Raw genomic sequence first — 18,890 nt, forward strand, 5'->3', positions numbered from 1 at the left:
GGCAGGTTCTATCTCCTGCTACCTCCACACAAACTAACAGTATGTCCTCTCCTTCCTGTCGTCCCTGACTCTCTGCCTGCCGACACGGGTGCCCTGCTCTGTCTACAGCACTGCCGGTGTTTGGGTCTCACACGCTGAGAGGCTACCAACAGCCAGGACCACAGAAACAGTCAGCCATCAGCCCACCAAGTCAAGGAGCAAAAGACAAAGCCACAGGCTTGGCCTGCCTCCGATCAGGCCACATGACTGGGCAAGTGCTAGCAACGACAGCCTCTAGTCCTGCCACAGAACCAATTCTCAAAACGAGGGGCTCAGACCACCGCAGCCCTGGAGGCAATGACTCGGCAGCTCAGCAAGCTGGGTGGTGTAAGTATCACGACTTCCTCTGGTCCTGGGACTTTCGTTCCAAAGCTCAATTTCTCAACATTTCCTTTCAAATGCTTCTGGTTCGTAAAGCTCTTTCAAAATTTCGCCAACTCAAGATCTATGTATTCTATCCTCTACTGGAGCTGAGCAGGTGGAGGGACACTGGGTAAGATTTCATTCCAAGTAGCTTGTTTCATACCACACACAGACAATACTCTTCCATATTTAACTACTGGCTGGAAAACAAACTGGGAGTACAAGCTTCAGAAAAGTAGGTATCTTAGAAGGAAATCGGAACTAATGTTAAGGGTTTTATAATAATCACACTTGAAGCTCTATCTCAATCACGTCACATTTCACCAGGCTCAGCCAAGAGCATCCCAGAAAGTGCACAGGGAAAATGAAGATCAAACGTGGAAAAGCTCAAACTACACCAACTCTAAAAATCACAATCACTTCAACTTACCAAAATAGCAAGTCTCATATATTCAAGGATACACAGCATTTACAAACACGCCTGTCTTTTGCATTACTATGTATTAAACATCTACAATTGAGAACATAACAAAACAGGTAAAATCCATTCCCCCCCCAAACCACCTTAAATGAAAAAAATGTTGCAAAAAAGCAGAGACTACTTTTGTAACTTGAAAAGCTCAGTAAGGAACAGCTGTTTCTGACGCAACGATGAATACAAGTGTACAGGTAAGTACTTACGGGCTTTTGCTGCGGAGCCGTACTCACTAAAACAAAATGAGACAAAATGAATGTTTAGAGGAAAACAGATCTGTATCTTTATGCAGGTAACCTGAATTGTAAAACGAAAGCAATTATTGCCCTTTAATGGCTATCCAACATCAAAGGAGCTAAACATCAGAGCTTCTTAGTCATCGAGATCTAAAGAAAGCTGACCCAACTCAAATGACAGGCTCTGCAAAGGCATGTGCTCCTATGAAGGCACATCTCTTATTTATCAAAAATTAAATACCCACTCATTTCAAAACAGGTCAATCCTAAGCTCTGACTGGTAACTTAAGAAAACGGGTAAGAGTTCACAAATGTCACATGGTCATCTAACTAAATTTGTTTTATAGACAATAAAATGAATAGTTTAGGAGATGTACATCTGTGTTTGAAAACACAAGCAAGTCTATGCAGCGGAAATAAATCAAATATTCTAGAAATGCCACGACTGGTCTTTGCGGGCATCTTTAAGAAACAACCCTAGTGGGAAACAAGACGAGGAGGCAGTGCCTCTCCTGAGAGCCAGGTCAGTCACTCGACCATAGCCCCTCAATGACACACTCGCATGACAACACACCAGGGGGCAGATCATGTGATGAGATGGCGAGAGTGGTCCCTGCGTACCCACAGCCATTACACTCTGTCAAAACCAGACGGAAAACTCTAGATGCCAATACTCAAGGCAGCTGGCCTTCTCCTACCCTCAAGGGTAACCTTTGAATCGGTCTTTTGTAACCGATTCGAACCCCGCCAGTTAGACTCGGATCGATGACTAACCAGAGGCTAGGAAGCCTTCTAACAAACCAGAGAACAGTTCTGATGTCTACAGGTTGCTATAAGCAAGCTGTTACTGTGCAGCCCTCCACAGACCAGTGCGCAGCACAAGACAATGTTCCAACGTAGATGAAGAAGCTCGTAAGATTTCAAATGCTCTTCCAAGGGAGGATAAAGTTAAGCAACTCAAATATTAAAGCAGATTTAATTGGGGCATCTTCCTTTTCAAAAAAAGGTCTCGTGATTTCTAGCAATCAGACTCATCCAAAAGTTCCTACGAGGTACACATTTGACTCAATTGCCTTCAGTGTGCAGCTCTGCCAGCTCTCGATGCCCCCAAACAAACTGGAACCAGCCAGCTCGGTGCCCTCACCTGCAGAACCTGAAGGAGGAGGAGCACCTGCTTTCTGCCACTCGGTGGCCTCGGCTGCCATTCTTCTCACATACGCGTCATCCACACACATCAAGATGTTCTCCGGCTTTATGTCAGTATGAATGATCTTGCACTTACTGTGCAGATAATCTAACCCCTGAAGGACCTGGTCGGAGTAAATCAAGAGATGACATGAGTTATTAATACCTTCATTGTTCAACATTTATAAAATTGGTAACATAATCACGTGGCACCAAATAAAACAGACAGGAAGGCTGCTTCATAAAAATCTGCCCCCGCCCCGGCCCCCAGAACAGCCCAGCACCTTCCCATGAGCTACCGATGTGCATCTTCTGGTGATTCTTTACATATAGTTTGTTTGTAACAACTTTCTTAAAATGTAAATTACATACGATTCAGCCTTTCTGGTGTACAATTCAATGGTTTTTACATGTGCACCATCACCACTATGTAAATTAAAACATTTTACCCACAGGCAGTCACTCTCCCTCTCCTCTTAGCTCCCAGCCCTAGGCAACCACAAGTCTACTTTCTATCTGCACACATCTGCTGGCTGTGAACATTTCATATAAACGGAATCTACAAAGTGGTCTTCTGTAACTGGCGTAACCTTGTAAAGTTCTGCCCCTGCGTAGCGTGTACCTCCTTCGGCTCCTGTAACTGCCCAGTAATACTCCACTGGACATGCCGCATCTCGTCGAGCCGTTCAATTCATAGGTATGGGGATCGTTTCCCCTTTTTGGTTCCTATAAAGAGTACTGCTCTGCACATTCACGTAGGAGTTTTTGTGCACACACACAATTTTATTTTTGAGGGGGGCGCATACCTGGAGTACAGCCATTGGGTCACAGGGTAACTGGTTTTCTACAGCGGCCGCACCTTATCACATTCCCACAAGCAACGTAGGAAGGTTCCACCCTCTGCGTCGAGGTCCACACTTCGTTATCTTTTTATTTTAGTCACCCTGGTGGGTGTGATGTATGATCTGCATCTCTGTGATGCTTAATGATGTGTATGAATTTTTAATAGCGCAAGAAAGGAGGATTAAACAGCTGTGGAATCCAGACCACGCAAGAGCACCAAACCCAAAGAAACTGCTGGACCAGAATATCCACAAAAACTAAACCCACAAAACTTACAGAGTGCAGTGACCTAGATACAAGGTCACAGTATTTCTGGAATTCTTTCCGTTAAGAGAGGAATTCTTTCAATTCTTCCCATCAACAAAAATATATTTTCTAGGGGCACCTGGGTGGCTCAGTGGGTTAAGCCTCTGCCTTCAGCTCAGGTCATGATTCCAGGGTCCTGGGATCGAGCCCCGCATTGGGTTTTCTGCTCAGCAGGGAGCCTGCTTCCCCCCCTCACTCTGCCTGCCTCTCTGCCTACTTGTGATCTCTCTCTGTCAAATAAATAAATGATTAAAATCTTTAAAAAACAATAAGTAAGTAAATAAATAAATATCATCACACACTTTAAATCGTTTAGAGGTCTTGTCCACAACAGACAAGGAAGTGGGAAAAACATAAGCAGCAGACACATAATATGTGTTTCCAACTCTCAAAAGTTCTCCCCAACAGCCCCATGCTTCTGTCTGCTGTAAATGCCTAAGGAACCTTAATAGACAATAGCATTGGGAAATGAGGGGGCAGAGGTTCCACAAGGAAAATGAGAAAAGGAAAAACCCATCTCATAACCAGGATGACAATCTCTACACTCATCTAAAGTAACCTTCTCTGGGAAGGGAAGATTGACCAAGCACCAGTCAAGCTCCTATAATAGGTCAGGCACCTAATTCCAGGTGTCTGACACACAGCAACAAACGAAGCTCGTCGTCTCTTGGGGCTTAGAGCCCCTCTGTCCTCAGAGAGCTTACTGTCTTCTGCCAGGAGGAGGAAAGGGACTGGCCAAAAAGAAACCAAGATGAGTATGGGCATAACAAATAAGTTCCTAGTAAACACCAAAAGAGTGAAACAGATAAAACCATAATAACAGAAGGTAAGACACTTGGTTTTTTTGTTTTTGTTTTTTTGCCTGAAAATTACTATTTAATGTTTGCAATGGTACTGCAATTAGAACTATTAAATTATGTTTAAAACATCAAAGGACGAGGAAGAAAGATTCATTATATGTTTCTATAAAGAATTGGGTTATAATCCAGATACCTATATGTTATTCACTGACATTCATACATCTTCTTTGTTCAAAATGAAATAATATGGGGAATTTTTATATTTGAATAATAAGAGAGATTCTGAGAAGTGCAAGAAATTAACAGACAGGAACAATAGTGATTTCTAACCTACAGAGGCAAAGGAATATGATTTTTGAGAAACTTTAAACAGTTAAAAATTATTCCAACTGAAATTGCATTTCAGTGATCAAATATTAACTCAAAGTAAAAATGTCAGCATCTTCTCACTACCATTTCATGCCTGAGTCACTCCTGTCTTTCCAACCTGAGCTCTTTTGTGGTGGTCTGGTTGTCTTACTGTGTGGGAGGCTACATAAGTAAGAGTTAATGTGATCCAGCATCCAGATGTGTTCATGAGTTCCCAATGAAAAGCAGGCACTTGAGATGAACACAGTGTTCTCAGCAAGAAGTTAAGGTTCCAGATTTTTAAAATAGTTGCAATTGCATACCACTGGGTTACCTTTCCTTTAAGAAGCACAGCTTATAATGTCTAACGATGAACACAGACAAAGAATGGACTGCTGAGACAGATTAAGTATTTAATTAAGATAATGCAAAATTTAAAGGAACTAACTGACAGACATAGCACAGTGTGGTGTTAAAACACAACCCTGGGACTCACCTACTCCCAGACTGCGGCCACATCACTCACTCACTGGGGAAGGGCCGCACACTGTCTGAGCCTCCATTTTCACATTAAAAAACGGGAGGAAGGTAGCTACTAAGTAGAAATATGATAAGAGTTACTCTATGGAAAATCTACAAAAAAACAAGGTCTAGCACATAGGATGCTCAACATTAATGGGAGAACTGAATTAAGTTAAAACACTTGTATTGACATCAACAAAATAACTCTAACTTTACTTTTTTTTTCTTTTAAGATTTTATTTATTTATTTGACAGATCACAAGTAGGCAGAGAGGCAGGCAGAGAGAGAGGAAGGAAAGCAGGCTCCCTGCGGAGCAGACAGCCCGATGCGGGGCTCGATCCAAGGACCCTGAGACCATGACCTGAGCCAAACGCAGACACTTTAACCCACTGAGCCACCCAGGCGCCCCGATAACTCTAACTTTTCTAAGTCACTTACTAAACTTCTTGGAGTCTCTTTTCTCCCACCTACAAGTAGGCTATCCCTGATAAATTCTGTGGTACATCCCAGCAATGAAATTCTGACGCCTTAATTCTGAACTACAATTTTTTTAATGAAGTCTCTAGATGTAGACTAAAAAGAATGGTTATTTTGAAAAATAGCATTTCTCTTCTCAGCCAGTGAAGTTTAAAGCAATAAAGCACCCCAGAATCCAGAATAAACAGTAATGATGGGCAATCTCATAACCATTTATGCAGAATAACTATGATGATGCAAAAAAAAGAGAAAAGCAGTGAATCAAGCTTCATGCCCAAGGATAGAGCTCTTCTTGCAAAATCTGAAAAACAGAGTTAAAAGGAGCCTTTACTCATTTTCTGTGTTTCCTGCACTTGCCAGGCCAGTACATTTCTTTCTTGCCTAAAAAAACATACTTCACCTCATCAGCAGGAGGCAGCAGAGGCTGCAGAGAACCCTGCCGACCGGCTGCTGGAATCTAAGCCGCCAGGAGCCCTGAGACCAGTCTGAGCACAGCCGGGCCTAGGGCGGGGCTGCAACTCATTCAGAGGAGCTGGATCACACCCTCAGAAGCAGGGGCCAGTTCTGTGAAGTCGGAGGGACAGGCTAGCAGCTTATCAGTGAAGGCAGAGCCCAGGCCAGGAGCCCCCAGTTCTGCTCCAGATACTAACTAGCTAGGCCTAGAGCAAGTCCCCTTCCCTGACCTCAAATCCATCTGTAAAGTAAGGGGGTCAGACAGTCCCTTAGGTTTCTCTGTGTACGCCTGTGAAGATGGTGGAGATGGTCTGCTGCTGGTGTGAGTGACATAAAGCTGCTCCTCTTGGAGCACGCTACAACAGTCCCGTGATGATGCAGATACAATAGCAGGAGTGAGCTGAGAGGAATGTGGGAAATTCCCTCAAAGATGTCTTCTGGGCCCCGCTCACGCCCCAGAAAACAAAGCTTCCTTCAAAATCCTAAACTGTAAAGAGAAACAGAATGAGAGCAACTTTCTAAATTATTTTCTGACTCTGGTTACCACACGGGGACTTTCTTCCTTCCACACCTGAACAAAGGACATGGGGCGAGGAGACTTGGCCAGGCTCCTACTCTGTAAGGCCTTACTATGCAGCGGCAGGGCCAACAGGCAGCGGGAGGGGCTGGCCCACGCAGGATCCCTTCGACAAGATACTTACACCTGGTGGTGTGAAGGAACGCATACCTGAGGATTCTCCTCAGGCCTGGACACTTTCTACTAGGAAAGCTAGTAGAAAGAACAGACATGAGGTAAACCCTACAAGCTGATTCTGACAATTCTGACAATTCAACTGCATGGGGAAGTGTGGGGATCCCCGCTCAGTGGAAAGGGTGGGTGTGCACGCGCACAAAAGTTTCAGTGGACACTGTGCTTGTCTCCTTTGACACGAAACAGCCTTCTGCCCCGTGTTCTAACTCAGGACTACTGAGAATCCGTGAGAAAACCCTGCAGCCGTTCTGAAACACAGTGGGAAGGAAAAGAGAAAGCCTCCGTGCCCGGCCTGTAGAGGGCGCCACAGAGCACTGCGCTGGGAAAGCGGCTCACCCCATTTCATAGATGAGGACCCACCTTCCGAGGAGGATTCCGACTTAGGACAGAACCACCACAATGAATATAAAAATGTTTACCAACTTAAAATTAATCTTCTGTTCTATCATTGATTCCTGGCTCAGTAATCATGAATTCACGGTAATTAGGAGCAGGGACATAAATGAAATGGTCAACAGATACTCAGTGTAGACAAAGGCATTCAGTGCTAACAGTCGACTCAGCCTGCCCAAGCACGGCCCCAGAATCCCTGCCCCACAGAAGTGGGGTGTGGAAAAGCACTGCACTGCACAAGCCCCCTTGGCTAAACAGCACAGCACATATTACCAATTACAAATCACTTAGTAAGTAACACCTGATGGTTATTCTTTTAAATATTCTAATTGCCAGTTCTACTATTAAGGCAAAGAATTACCACAAACAGACCCCCAAAGTCTGTTTGTGTGATAGCACAAACACGTGCTATCACCTAAATGCTCCCGGGTCTTTCCATGTAGACGTTTCACAGGACCTTGCAATTGAGAGCATGGGTTCTGGAATTACACCACCTGAATTCAAATCAGCACTTCAAAAAGAGGGGTGTCAAAGAGTATTGTCAATGCTAGTGACAACTGCAGTTATAGAAAAGAGTAGTAAGAATTTTTTTTAATATATTTTATTTATTTGCCAGAGAGAAAGGGAGGGAGACACAGAGAGCAAACACAAGCAGAGGGAGCAGCAGGCAGAGGGAGAAGCAGACTCCCTGTGTAGCAAGATCAATGAAGGACTCAATCCCAAGACCCTGGGATTGTGACCCGAGCTAAAGGCAGCTGCTTCACAGACTGAGCCACCCAGGCATCCCAAAAGAGTAATAAAAAATTAAAAATCCAGAGCTACAAACTGCAACTGCTAGTTTTTCCAGTACGATAGCACAAGTCACCAAAATCAGGGCCTTGCCCTTACCAAGAGGCCACTTCCTTTCACATTCCTGTAAAAGGTAATGAACTAAACCGTAAGGTTTTAAAAAGTAAAATGTCAGCTACCCCTTCAATGTACAAGCAAGTCAAAGCCAGGCCGAGAGGAGAGCAGCATGTAGAGAAGCCGCACCTTCTACACTCCACAATAAACACGGCCAACACGAGCACCCGTCTCTTCTCCTGGATGCAGAAGGAAGAGCAAGACATGAACCAGACCTCACTACAGATTTCAAAAGCAGCACGGAAAGCTGGGGGTGAACAGACTAACACAAGCCTCCACGCCTGAGCCAGAATAGCCTGGGAGAGGCCGCACAGAGCTTGCCAGACACCACCAGCACGCACGGGCCTCTCCCACCCCAGCACAAGCCACCAGGACTAGACGAGGACAGCTCAGAACTGACCAACGGACTGACAACAGTGCATGGAAAACCCTGAAAAGACAGATGATTCAATTATGTCATTGCTTTTAAAATACAAACTAGGGGTAATGCTGGTCTACAAGCCCATAAATCACAGAAAGTGAGCCATTTTGTAGAATAAAAAGAGGAATGTATACTGCTTTCCTTTAAGGAAAGAGCATATCAAAAACATTCTCGGACCACCTCTGGCACGAGGGAAGCTCCAAAGAGACACAGGAGTCACAGAGAACTCATAACTCCAGAAGCCCGCACACAGGTGGGGACACACTGGCCACTTCACGCTCGTCACCACGCTGGACGCTTAATCCACAGTCCCTCCATGTTAACTCCACAAATTACCTATTACCATCCCAGCTTTACAAAGGAGAAAACAGGCTCACAGAGGCTACATCATCAGAAAAGGGTCACAAAACGGTACGTGCCAAAGGTATAATGTGAAGTGAGACCTACTGGCAAGGTACCTAGCAGGGGCACCTTCCCCTATCCCAGTGGTTTTCTCCCAAGAGGGAATTCTGCCTCCTCAGGAACACCCGACAAAGTTGAGAGACCTTTAAAACCATCACAGCTGGGGTGGTGGTGGCTGATACAGGCATCTAGTTGGTTGAGGGTAGGGGATGCTGGTGAAGATCCTACAAGACAAATCCCCACAACAAAGAACTGTCCAGTCCAAAACGTGAGTAGTGGCGGGGCTATGGGGCTAGGGCCCCTGCAGTAAGATGCTGCAATCATCAGGAAAGGCCCAAATGGAGGTGCAGGTAGACTGAGGCAGCAACAAAGAGCATTCCTAACCGGGGCAGTGTGGGAAGCCTTCATCATGAAAACAGGCTGAGTCTTTCAAAGCATGGGTAGAAAAGAAAGGGTGGTATTTTTGGCAGCCTAAGACAAAAGAAATGATCAAAGATGTGCAGCTAAAAAATGGCCAGGTGAGTACTTCCTCTAAAAAACGTACAAAATGAAACTAGTAGAAATCCATGAACAAAAAACTCAGGTAAATTTGCATGTATTTATAAATGCTTGGGCATCTTCGAACATTCATAAGAGACTGGTAACTTGGTTGACTCTGGGTGAGAAACTGGGTGCCAGAAGGACGTAACTATTTAGAACACTTAAATGCATTACCTATTTAAAAGATTTTTAATGGGAAAACATTTACCTGCCAGGAGATAAAAGCTGAATCGGGATTTGCAAGGGGAAATATGGGCTGATACCAGATAGCAGAAAACCTTAAATAGTTTCATAGAAAGAATAGTGATTTAACTTTTACTGGACATTAGGCCAAGTACAATTCTAAAGATACACTACGCCGCTTGGCAAATGCTAAAGGTAAAACCTCCATAGCCAAACGCTCTGGGTACGAATGCCCATTCCACAGCTTACTACTTTTTAAAGTCACTTCCCGACTGGGGGAAAGTTCCTTAAACTCTCCACACCTCTGTTCCTCTTCTGTAAAATCAGAAGGGTAAAAATACCTATTTCATAGAGTTACTGTGAAGAGTCAACGGATTAAAATTTGCAAAGTACTTACAATGCTGCCTGGCATATACTAAGTAGTACTGAATAAAAATCTGTGATAATTAATAGTAGCATCCCTTTACATGTAACAATAATCGTGCAAGGAAGGTATCTTTATTATTCCCATTTTATTCATGATGAACTTGTGGCTTAAGGAGGTTAAGGAACTTAGCCCAAGTTCCAAGCTAGACACCAAAACCCGAGTTCATTCTCCCGCCACATGTAGCTTCCTGAAAGCAAACGTTAAGCTTCAGACGACACGCACTGGAAAGCCACTAAAGGTTTTGGAGTGAAGCAAAGTTTTGTTTTGGAAGGTAATTGCCAATGGAAAGGAGATAAAAACTGGCACAGAGAAATGGAGTAGGGATGCGCAGGCCTCTGGGAGAGTCGAGAGAAGCCCATTAAAAGGTACTGGCTGGAGGTGCTAAGGGTCTGAACTAAGGACAGTGGTGCTGGAAAGGGAAAGATCAGGAGTAAAAGGCACAGCACAGGAGTGAAGGAGGGCCAGGCGACCAGGGAAGCTTGCCAAGTGAAAGAGGATGGGGGACTGGAGCGGGGTCAGCCACACCTGACTTCGAAGACAAGGGAGGCCACGTAGTGACAGAGTATTAGAAAGCTGGTCTACCTTGTCTGTTCCAGGAAGCACTGAAACTGTGAGGTCTATTAATAAAGGATTGTCCCGCTATTACCTAGGAGTCAAAAGTACTGAATCCATAGGCTAAATCTAAAGAAATGAAGGGAATTCCAGGTGACATAGATTATTAACTGGATAGATAACAATTTACTACTTTGAAAGTTACAAGTTTAGGGAAAGAACTCCAGAATCGACATCTTTCTTACATAAAATTAAAGGTGGGGTCACACTAAAAGCAAAACTTCTAAATATTGCCTATTAATAACTAAGTACAGAAAATGATAATTTCACTTTGAATTTTTTCTAGACCAATAAAACACTGTAAGAGCTCTCAGTCCGCAAAGTCCTCAGTGTATGTGAATTACACACTCATTAAAATCATTTGTTCATTTGGCAACAACCCATGAAAATTTCATTAAACTCCAAGAATTTCATCTTTAGATTTACAGACTCTTTCACTTGCTGAGAAAGGCCACATTTTGTTTCCGTGTTCAGGAACACAAAATAAGTATCAATGGCTCATCTGCGAAGTCATGTCCTTTCAGTGCCCAGCGTGAGCTGTGCTGTGGTCAGTGACCTCAGGCAGCCACAGACAGCTTTCAAAAAGTACCAGCTTCCAGGGGATGACAGATCTAAGTGAAACAGACGCGAGCTGGGGTTTCTCAAATTATTTGCTTTTTGTTAGAATCTGTAAATCTTAATATTTTCAGGATTTATGAAGAGATAATTAAGGCATTTTTTCAGAGTTTTAACAAGATGACTTTTTAGAGTTCAGAGTTGCCACTAATCGCTATAAATACCAAAGTGTCATTTAGGGATCAAGAAATTCCAATAAAGGTTAATTGCCATCGTTAAAGGGAAATTGCTTTTTGGTTTGAGATATTAGCCATGTTAAAATAATAAGTTAAAATGCTACTACCTAAAATCTAAAAGGGAACAAACAGTATTTTTAATCCAGAGCAGGCCACAAGTCCACAAAGGGCATGTGCGTGTACCCAACATAATACTGTGCACAGAACAGGATTTCCCAGAATAAGCCAAGGCAAAGCGCCTTTCTCTCTCAGGCCTCTCCTCTCACAGGACATCTATAATGCTAAAAGACAAGCTGCCAATTTGCAATGCAAAGAAACAAAGATAAATGACAACACTCAGGCTGACTAAACAATCCTATCTATATACAATTTCAAAAGCAAAATCCAAGATGCTTTCACAAACAATTTAAGCTCCAGAATCTTCATAAAATGGGTTTAAAAACCTAGTCCTGTGCATGTATGCAAATACCATCTGAGGAAAGTTCTTTTGTAGGTGCCCAGCACTTGAATTCACAACTCTTTAATTGTGAATCATTCCCTGATTCTTTTCCTATGTAAGAATTGTAGACGGAGGCCTGTGTTTTGGGTCTAGAAACCTCCCCCACCAACCCCAAGCACTAGCTTAAGCTCTGGGCCTAAACGGGCAAGAGATGGGTGCCAAATCACCCAGCCCTTTTCTTGAGCAAACCAAGTAAACCCCCTGATATATCACTTACTCTGCAGAATTGTCCATGACAATTGTCCATGATACCAGAACAGGTAATTTAGAATAAGTCGTATCCACAACTTTCCTAATGTATGCTACAAGGGCAATGAGGAATACAGACTGATGTATTCAATGCAAAAAACTGAATCTGGTAAATTTTCTAATTAGGAGATCTTCCACATGTGTAGACTTTCATTCTATCAATCTTTGCTGGAACATCGTTCCTGAACCAGACCCAAGCTAAAGGTTTCCTTCTGTCCAGGCAACTGAACAGAGTACAAATCTAACATAAGACTCCATAAATAACCTCAACATTCCTTATATTACCTTTCATTTAGCCTCCATCCAAAAAGACATAGAAATAGTAAAAGAGCACAAATCATCTATTTCTTCTGAATTATTTTCTAAGGAACTAAGTGGGACACTTCACAGTAATGATATTAGATAGAACAATTTAATTTCTCAGTATGCCGTATCACTTACCTTAAAAAAAGGTCAGTACACCAAAAGAAATGCATGCCTGACATTTACATACTGTCCTCTGTACAAGACAGGATGGCACATGACTAAATACCTATAAAGTTGACATAACAAGTTCAACATGTTACACACTATACTATTCACATATGTATTTATGAAACAGGGATTATATTTATACGAGCGTGTGTGTGTATTTAAGAACAGGAGCTTTTGTTGAAAGTCGAGCCAGTTAGGAACTAGAGGATGGGGACTGCCCTCACATGCTCACCTGCCGAATGATACTCTTCACACAACGAACTGGGAGGCCTTGGTAGTTGGACTTGATGATCCACTTGAGGAGATGGTGGCCAAGTACTTCGAAGACCATGCAGACATCTGGGACATGGTAAAGGATCATCCAGATACATTTCCTGGAGTGATGCAATTACTCAAAGCAGCAACTTTGTGGCACTTGGCAATTTTTTCTTTATAAAATACAACATCATGGTGGGTGACATAGTCGGTTAAGTGTCTGACCCTTGGTTTTGGTTCAGGTCATGATCTCAGGGTTGTGAGATCGAGCCCTACATGGGGCTCCATGCTCAGCACGGAAACTGCTTAGGATTCTTCCTCTCCCTCTCCATCCCATTCTGCCCCTCCCCCTGCTTGTGCATACCTGCACACTCTCTCTTAAAAAACAAAAGCAAAAACCAAAACCACTTTAAAATGCAATGTTACTACTATCAATAGTGGTCATGTGCTGTTTCTCACCAAAATAAATAGATCTAACATTTCCTAAGTACTTCTATCTTCTATGTTTCTCAATGTATGCTCGTCAAACAATGTGCCTAGCCCCACACAGAAGTGGCCACAGTGAACCCAGGAGCTGGAAGAGCTTTCTGGCATCACACAGTCCCAAGGTGGCCTGGCCATGACATAAACCCACACCTCCCTACACTCTTGCTCATTTCAATTCCCTCCCTGATCATCAGTCGTAATGAAAGTGAGCAAGGCTGAAACCTCATAAAAACTAACTGGGGGGGGGGGACCCAAAAAACTCTGTCTTTAGGCAATCAAGGAGGACACTTAATTCCAATCCATGAAACACTTTATAAAATAGAAACATAAAAAACACAGTGAAGATAATCTTTTCCTTCAATAGTATCTTTCATTGCAGAACCAGATCAACTTTAATACTCTAGGCAGTTTTCAATAACATAGGATCACAATATAAGACATGGCACTTAAGACCCACTTACAGGGGCACCTATGTGGCTCAATTGGTTAAGCGACTGACTTTGGCTCAGGTTATGATCCTGCAGTCCCAGGATCAAGTCCAGCATCCAGCTCCCTGCTCAGGAGGGAGTCTGCTTCTCCCTCTGACCCTCCCTGCTTTCATGCGCTCTCTCTCTCTCATTCTCTCAAATAAATAAATAAAATAAATTTTTAAAAAGATCTACTTAAAGGAATTAAACCTATGGAATCTGAGGTGTTGTGTTTCTTGTTGTCTTAAAGATTTTATTTATTTATTTGATAGAGAAAGACACACTGAGAGAGGGAACACAAGCAGGGGAAGTAGGAGAGGGAAAAGCAGGCTTCCCGCCAAGCAGGGAGCCCGATATAGGACTCAATCCCAGAACCCTGAGATCATGACCTGAGCCGAAGGCAGGTGCCCAACGACTGAGCTACCCAGGCACTCCTCTTTTTTTTTTTTTTAAATAGAAATCTAGTCCAAGGGGCACCTGGGTGGCTCAGTGGGTTAAAGCCTCTGCCTTCGGCTCAGGTCATGTTCCCAGGGTCCTGGGATCGAGCCCCACATTGGGCTCTCTGCTTGGCGGGGAGCCTGCTTCCCTCTCTCTCTCTGCTTACTTGTGATCTCTATCTGTCAAAGAAATAAATAAAATCTTTTAAAAAAACATTAAAAAAAAAAAATCTAGTCCGCTGCAGACTTTCTGGGACTGTGACCCATCCAAGTCCATCATACAAACACATTCATGTTATTCATACAGGAAGATTGAAAATGGCTCTGAAACTTCTTGAGTACATCGTTCGTCCCTGGAAGCCTACAGATAGATTATTAAAGCAGGTTAGTTGATTTAATATTTTCTACAATATCTGGATCTACCAAATCACATCATCACAATAACTGCTGCTTTAAATATTTTTAATGAAAAATTTAAAAAGAAAACATTTCTACAGTGGAGAACATTATAGACTTATGCATAGGTAAATCTAAAGCCAGAAGTTTCTTACTATTTCCCAAATCATTATAAAAAAAAGGCAAACTAAGGATTAGCATTAGTAAAAGACAGAATCAAAGGCCAAGATTTCTAAATTATGACCTAAATTCGTCTTCAAAGCGCTGACAACCTGGATTATAATAGTTTCCTAGCATCCTATTTAATGGTAAAAACAGCCATTGGAATATATATACCCCAAACACTCCATTTACCTATATATCAGGTAGTTTCTCCAAAGAAATCCTGTCATCTATCCCAATAAGCTGCCTTACAGAACTGATCCAAAGAAGAGGGGCTGCCCTGCCTGCCCATAAATAAACAGATTCAGCAGGAGACTGGTCAGAGGACCAGCTCTTTCTGTCTGTGGAGGTGGGGTGGGGGGGACTGGCAGCTGAGTGACTCGGTTGGCTGACTGTGTGACTCTTGACTTTGGATGAGGTCGTGATCTCCGGGTCTTGAGACGGAGCCCTGCATCGGGCTCTGTGCTCAGTGGGGAGTCCTGCATGAGATTCTCTCTCTGTCCCCCTTCACTCTTAAACATGCTCAAAACATAAATAAATCTTTTCTTTTCTTTTTTTTTTTCAAGTGGGGAAAAATGCACTCAGCAACTAGCAAAAATAATCTTGAGGCAAAGGTCAAGGTGACATTAGCAGGCATTGGTACTTACTAGTAGTAGCTTCTAGTCCAATCTCTAGAGGAAATACAGAACCTCCCTCAGACATACAGGGTATGAAGGAAGTGGCTCCCCAAGGATTAAAGCTTAGGAGATGCAGAAACAGGGTGCCATTCTGGGATCTGAAGTGGGAGAAGGCTTTGTCCTTGGGCTTTTGGAGTTTGACCAGGTCAAATACGGAAATGATGGGTCTGATCCAAACATGGTAAGATGACAATCCTGGCTACTGACACACTGGTCTTTTGCTCCCTGTAGTCTGTAAAGATGACTATAACCCATCTTTCTCTGCTCTCCCCTCACACATATACAAGGCCCTCCCTAGCTTGGTAGTGAAGGTAGAGGGACTGTCTGTAAAGAGCCCAGTACCTGTGCAGTAAGGATGCTTAAGATGTTATACAACCTCAGAGAGATGACACCAGACACGAAATGGACTGGTGGCAGCTGGGGAGTTTTTTTGTCATACCATTTTATAACAATCTGCAATGATATTAGAGGCTTTATGTGGACATTGATACAGCAAACAGAGGTTTAAATAAGCTTAAAATATTTCCATATTTTAAAAGTAAAAAATCATTAGGAAGAAAAGGAACTGTCAATAAGGATACGTATTCCATTCATGCCTGAAATCTTGAAGTCATCGATTAACTGTACTACCATGTCTTTATTTGGGTCAGTGGGATCACTTTCTCGAACCTATGGAAAGAAAAATGAATTCAAGAACAGAACCATTTAGGACTGAAAGTTGTTTCCATTATAACCAACCAAAAACATTTTAGCAAAAGTAATGTTTTTAAAAATAAAAGATTCAGTATTTGAACATAAAAAATCCTTCTGTAAAATTTTAAGTCATTAATTCTTCTTGCATTATTCACATTTTTGCCGTACTTACACATTTGAGCAATTTTATTTCATCCAAGGCTGTCTCTGTATAATGCTGGGCACTCTTTACAACTTTCATTGCAACAAATCTTTTCCCCCTTAAAAAAAATTAAACATTGTCAGCAGAAGTTATCATTATAATAAAATCGATTCAATAAATAGAAACTTCTAATAACCTTCCCTTTAAAATAGTACTCTTCAAACTGTGTGGCCACAATTAAGCAATAGGCTAATGGATCAAAACAATTTCTTTTTTGCTTTGTTTTTACCTAATAAAAGTAAGGTGGACTAGAAAAATGTCAGAGTTCATCATACAGATTAAGGGTAATTCTTATAACACCTGTGTTTTATTACACACACATACACACCATCTGTGTGTGTGTCCTGGGTAGGAGCTCGGTTTCAAACTATGGGGTCATGACTTTTTTTTACAAGAAAGTCAGAAACCACAGGTTTTAAAGGCCTCTACATTATTATTTTACATGTGTCTATTTTTCTGATGTGGATGAATTACCACAAGAACAGTATGTTTGACATAATGCTATTTCAATAAACATGCTTCAGATATAAAAGCAGAAAAAGTTAATATATTAAGATAACACACAAATGAACTTCTTAAGGGGAGCGGGGCCGTGCAGGGTGGTGTCTAGCTGGGTGAGGCAGGCCTGTGCTAAGTACTATACATACCACAACAGAAGTAGGTGTGCTCCTCAGCCATACCTGATGATAAAGTTGAACCAGACCAGAAATCAAATGCACAAATGACAAAGTATACTTACTGCATATCCCAGCACAGCCAGACGGTTGAGAAGTGTCCCCATCCTAGCTTCCTAATGACATGGTATCGGCCATTGAAGAGGTCTCCAATTTTCACTGGATGGTAGCCACCTTTTATTAAAAAAATTTTTTTTAATTTCCGAGAAATAGTAATAAAATCTCTTCCTTTGTGTCAGTTTTTCTTCAAGATTTTATTTATTTTTAAGTAATCTTTATATCCAACCTAGGGCTTGAACTCAAGACCCCGAGATCAAGACTTACATGCTCTACTGACAGAGCCAACCAGGTACTCCCTTCAGTCAGTTCTTGATACCACTTAAGAAAGCTCTAAACAATAAAATCAGATAAACGTATGTTTAATAATTAAACATTTTTCTCAAAAATATCTTCCATCAAGACAAAAATGTCCTTTACCTTCCTATTACACTTTCTGTTCATTCTGATTTAACTCAGAAAGACAACAAGCCATTCAGTACTCCATAACAATAATTTTGGGTTTATATTTAAGTCTAGGTATACATAATATGCACACACCAGCTTGCCACCTTCCCACAAGTCATTGTCTTCTCTTTTAAGCAATAAATTCAACACAAATCTTTTTGGGTCAGTAGAACATAACTCAACAAAATAAAAGATGTGTACTCTACCTCGTTTTGCATACACCAATAGTTTATGCATAACCAATAAGGAATCATATAATGTACAGCAGTTTACCCTCCAACAGAGCTTGCTCCTCTCCCCATACTTCCTCCAACCTCAAAAGCCCTGCTGAGAAACAGGCTGGAGAGAGAGAGAGAGGACACCCTGTTGAGGCAGATACTTGGGAAAGGTTAAGGGTGCTTTCATAGATGTCTAGCATTAAAAGACCTTTACTTTGCATTTGGAAGTAAAATAAGCAGGCTAAAAAGTAGCGTGTAGAATGTGATTACCATTTTTGCGAAACACACTAGGAAAAATCTAGGAGGATAAGATGTTAGCAACAGGGGCGCCTGGGTGGCTCAGTGGGTTAAGCCTCTGCCTTTGGCTCGGGTCATGATTCCAGGGTCCTGGGATAGAGCCCTGCATGGGACTCTCTGCTCAGCAGGGAGCCTGTCTCCCCACCTCTCTCTCTGCCTGCCTCTCTGCCTACTTGTGATCTCTGTCAAGTAAATAAATAAAATCTTTAAAAATAAGATTAAAAAAAAAAAAAGATGTTAGCAACAAACATCTCTGGGTATAAAATTACTTTTATTCTTTTTTATCTACCTTAATTTTTTAACTAAAACAAACAATGCTTTCCTACTTCTTATTCTTTTAACATCTGCTTTTTTACTGCAATGTTGTTATCTCTCATTTTTTAAATCTACAGAATTCTTACAAATCACTCAAGAAAGACTTGGGATAGTTCGTGTTCAGAGGCTCAAAGCAGGTGCAGAAGTATTCAAGCCACATCTTTTAACATATCTCAGTATCTTTCAGAGGGCTAGGAATAAACTTCAAATAACACTACAAATGTTTATGAATTTTTAAACTGTTACTCAATGGAATTAGTGAAGCAGGAATCTGACCAGATACTGAGTTTCTTACTCTCCTCCCAGTATATTAACATTTCTCAGATCTTAATATCGAAGTCTTTAACAATATTCTGGGTAAAAGATAAGAGCTAAAAAATAATAAATTAAGAATATGGCAAATTATTAAACGAA

At 42.0% G+C, this 18,890-nt stretch overlaps 1 protein-coding gene across 12 annotated transcripts in view; it reads right to left on the reverse strand.

Moving 5' to 3' along the window:
* SRPK2 (SRSF protein kinase 2) overlaps positions 1-18,890 on the reverse strand; it is a 251,972-nt gene that overhangs the window by 26,903 nt on the left and 206,179 nt on the right. For all 12 annotated transcript variants that reach the window (XM_032305494.1, XM_032305496.1, XM_032305489.1 and 9 more), the window contains 6 exons: positions 17,208-17,316; positions 16,439-16,526; positions 16,155-16,242; positions 12,926-13,032; positions 2,258-2,423; positions 1,084-1,109 (listed from right to left, as the gene is read on the reverse strand). In XM_032305494.1, coding sequence (XP_032161385.1) covers positions 1,084-1,109; positions 2,258-2,423; positions 12,926-13,032; positions 16,155-16,242; positions 16,439-16,526; positions 17,208-17,316 — 584 coding nt within the window. The remainder of the gene's footprint in view (positions 1-1,083; positions 1,110-2,257; positions 2,424-12,925; positions 13,033-16,154; positions 16,243-16,438; positions 16,527-17,207; positions 17,317-18,890) is intronic.

The sequence above is a fragment of the Mustela erminea genome, chromosome 11 (genome assembly GCF_009829155.1).
Source record: "Mustela erminea isolate mMusErm1 chromosome 11, mMusErm1.Pri, whole genome shotgun sequence".
Classification (NCBI taxonomy): Eukaryota; Metazoa; Chordata; class Mammalia; order Carnivora; family Mustelidae; genus Mustela; species Mustela erminea.